The sequence below is a fragment of the Penaeus vannamei genome, chromosome 15 (genome assembly GCF_042767895.1).
Source record: "Penaeus vannamei isolate JL-2024 chromosome 15, ASM4276789v1, whole genome shotgun sequence".
NCBI lineage: Eukaryota > Metazoa > Arthropoda > Malacostraca > Decapoda > Penaeidae > Penaeus > Penaeus vannamei.
Genome location: NC_091563.1, coordinates 21,080,931 through 21,082,329, shown reverse-complemented (window position 1 = coordinate 21,082,329; position 1,399 = coordinate 21,080,931). Strand labels below are relative to the sequence as shown.

Sequence of the window (1,399 nt, the reverse complement as noted above, 5' to 3'; positions counted from 1 at the left end):
GATAGAAGGCAGGACGTCCTCCTCCAAGATGGCCGCCAGGAACCGCTCACTACAACCCCTCGAAGCCGCGAAGCCCCTCACTGACGTCCCCCACTCCCTCGGTAAGGCTCGCTCCGGCGTTCTGTCACTGGAGCCAACCGAGGCAGCAACAGCTGTAAGTGGGCTGTAAGGCCCATGGCAGAGGCCTTCCAACTCCGCCCTGACGCCTTACTTAGGCGCCACGTACCCTACAGTAAGTGGCCAGCCCCGGCAATTACTAGCCAGAGTTTACCCAACATCAGGAACAAGGAGAGCGCCGCAAACAGCTCCACACCGAGGATGCGCCACGGCGAAGCAGCACCAGCAGGATTCCAGGAAGTAAGACGGTGGTCGCCCCGTCACGCCGACGACGAAGCTGTCTCCGCTGAAGTCCAGGAAAGTAGCTCCTCCCGGTAAGGCAGAGGTGACTCTTCGGCGTAAGTGAGTTAGATTTCGCCACCCCGTTATTGGTGCTAGTTAAGTGAACTTATTCTGAGTTTGATTGAGTTTACCTCGGTTAAAGTTTATCTTGGGGGAGGTGCCGCAGAGATTGTTTTAAAGGATTCCTCTGAGTCAAGTATGATGCGGGCGTAAGTTGCTGCTACAGTGCTTCTCTGTGTGGTTTCTCTGTTTGGTACGTCGCTGAAATTGTGATGTCTAATGTGATAGAGTGCCTGACAGTCTAGTAGGTAGTGTGTTAGTGGATGGCTCACTACAGTTTGACAATAATTGCACTCTTTTGGCACTCGTTCGTCAATCTCCCAGCTACAAGGATAGCCTAGCCGTAGCCGGTGGATGATGACAGCATCCTTCCTAGACATGGAACGGGGGATGGTGATGGTTTCATATTCAGTGACAGTTTTGTACCAGGTCGCCGAAGGTGAACCTGCTTGAACCCAGACTTGGTGTTGGATAAGTGTGATTTGCTTTGCTGTAATCTTGGCTCTGTTTTTTATTTGGCTAATGCTTGGTTTAATCGGCTGTAAGTGAGTTTGGTGGAGGCTGGATTTGGCTGCAGAGTCTACACGATCATTGCCTTCTAATCCGACATGACTGGGAATCCACATTATTCGGACTGTCTTGCCTTGTTGAGTCAGCTGTTGTAGCTTGAACAGAGTTGATGTTGCTAAGTAGACATTGTCCAAGTGAGCACAGTTCTGTAAGGTGTGAATGGCAGAGAGGGAGTCCGTGAAAATACATACTGTAGATTTTGTACAGAAGAGCGCATAAGTCAATGCTGATCGAATGGCGAACAGTTCTGCCTGGAGGATGGAGGAATCATTGCTGAGTCTCGATGCCTGTACATAGTCATTGCAAAGAAATGCACCTCCGGCTCTGCCTGATTCTGGATCAACAGACCCATCAGTGTAGATGACAGTAG

General features: G+C 50.7%; 1 protein-coding gene across 1 annotated transcript in view; it reads right to left on the bottom strand.

Annotated features, from left to right (window-relative positions):
• Positions 1-542: 542 nt before the first annotated feature.
• The window catches only part of LOC138864139 (uncharacterized), a 6,127-nt gene continuing 5,270 nt past the window's right edge, over positions 543-1,399 (bottom strand). Inside the window, exon 4 of the mRNA XM_070130189.1 lies at positions 543-1,363. Coding sequence (XP_069986290.1) covers positions 543-1,363 — 821 coding nt within the window. The remainder of the gene's footprint in view (positions 1,364-1,399) is intronic.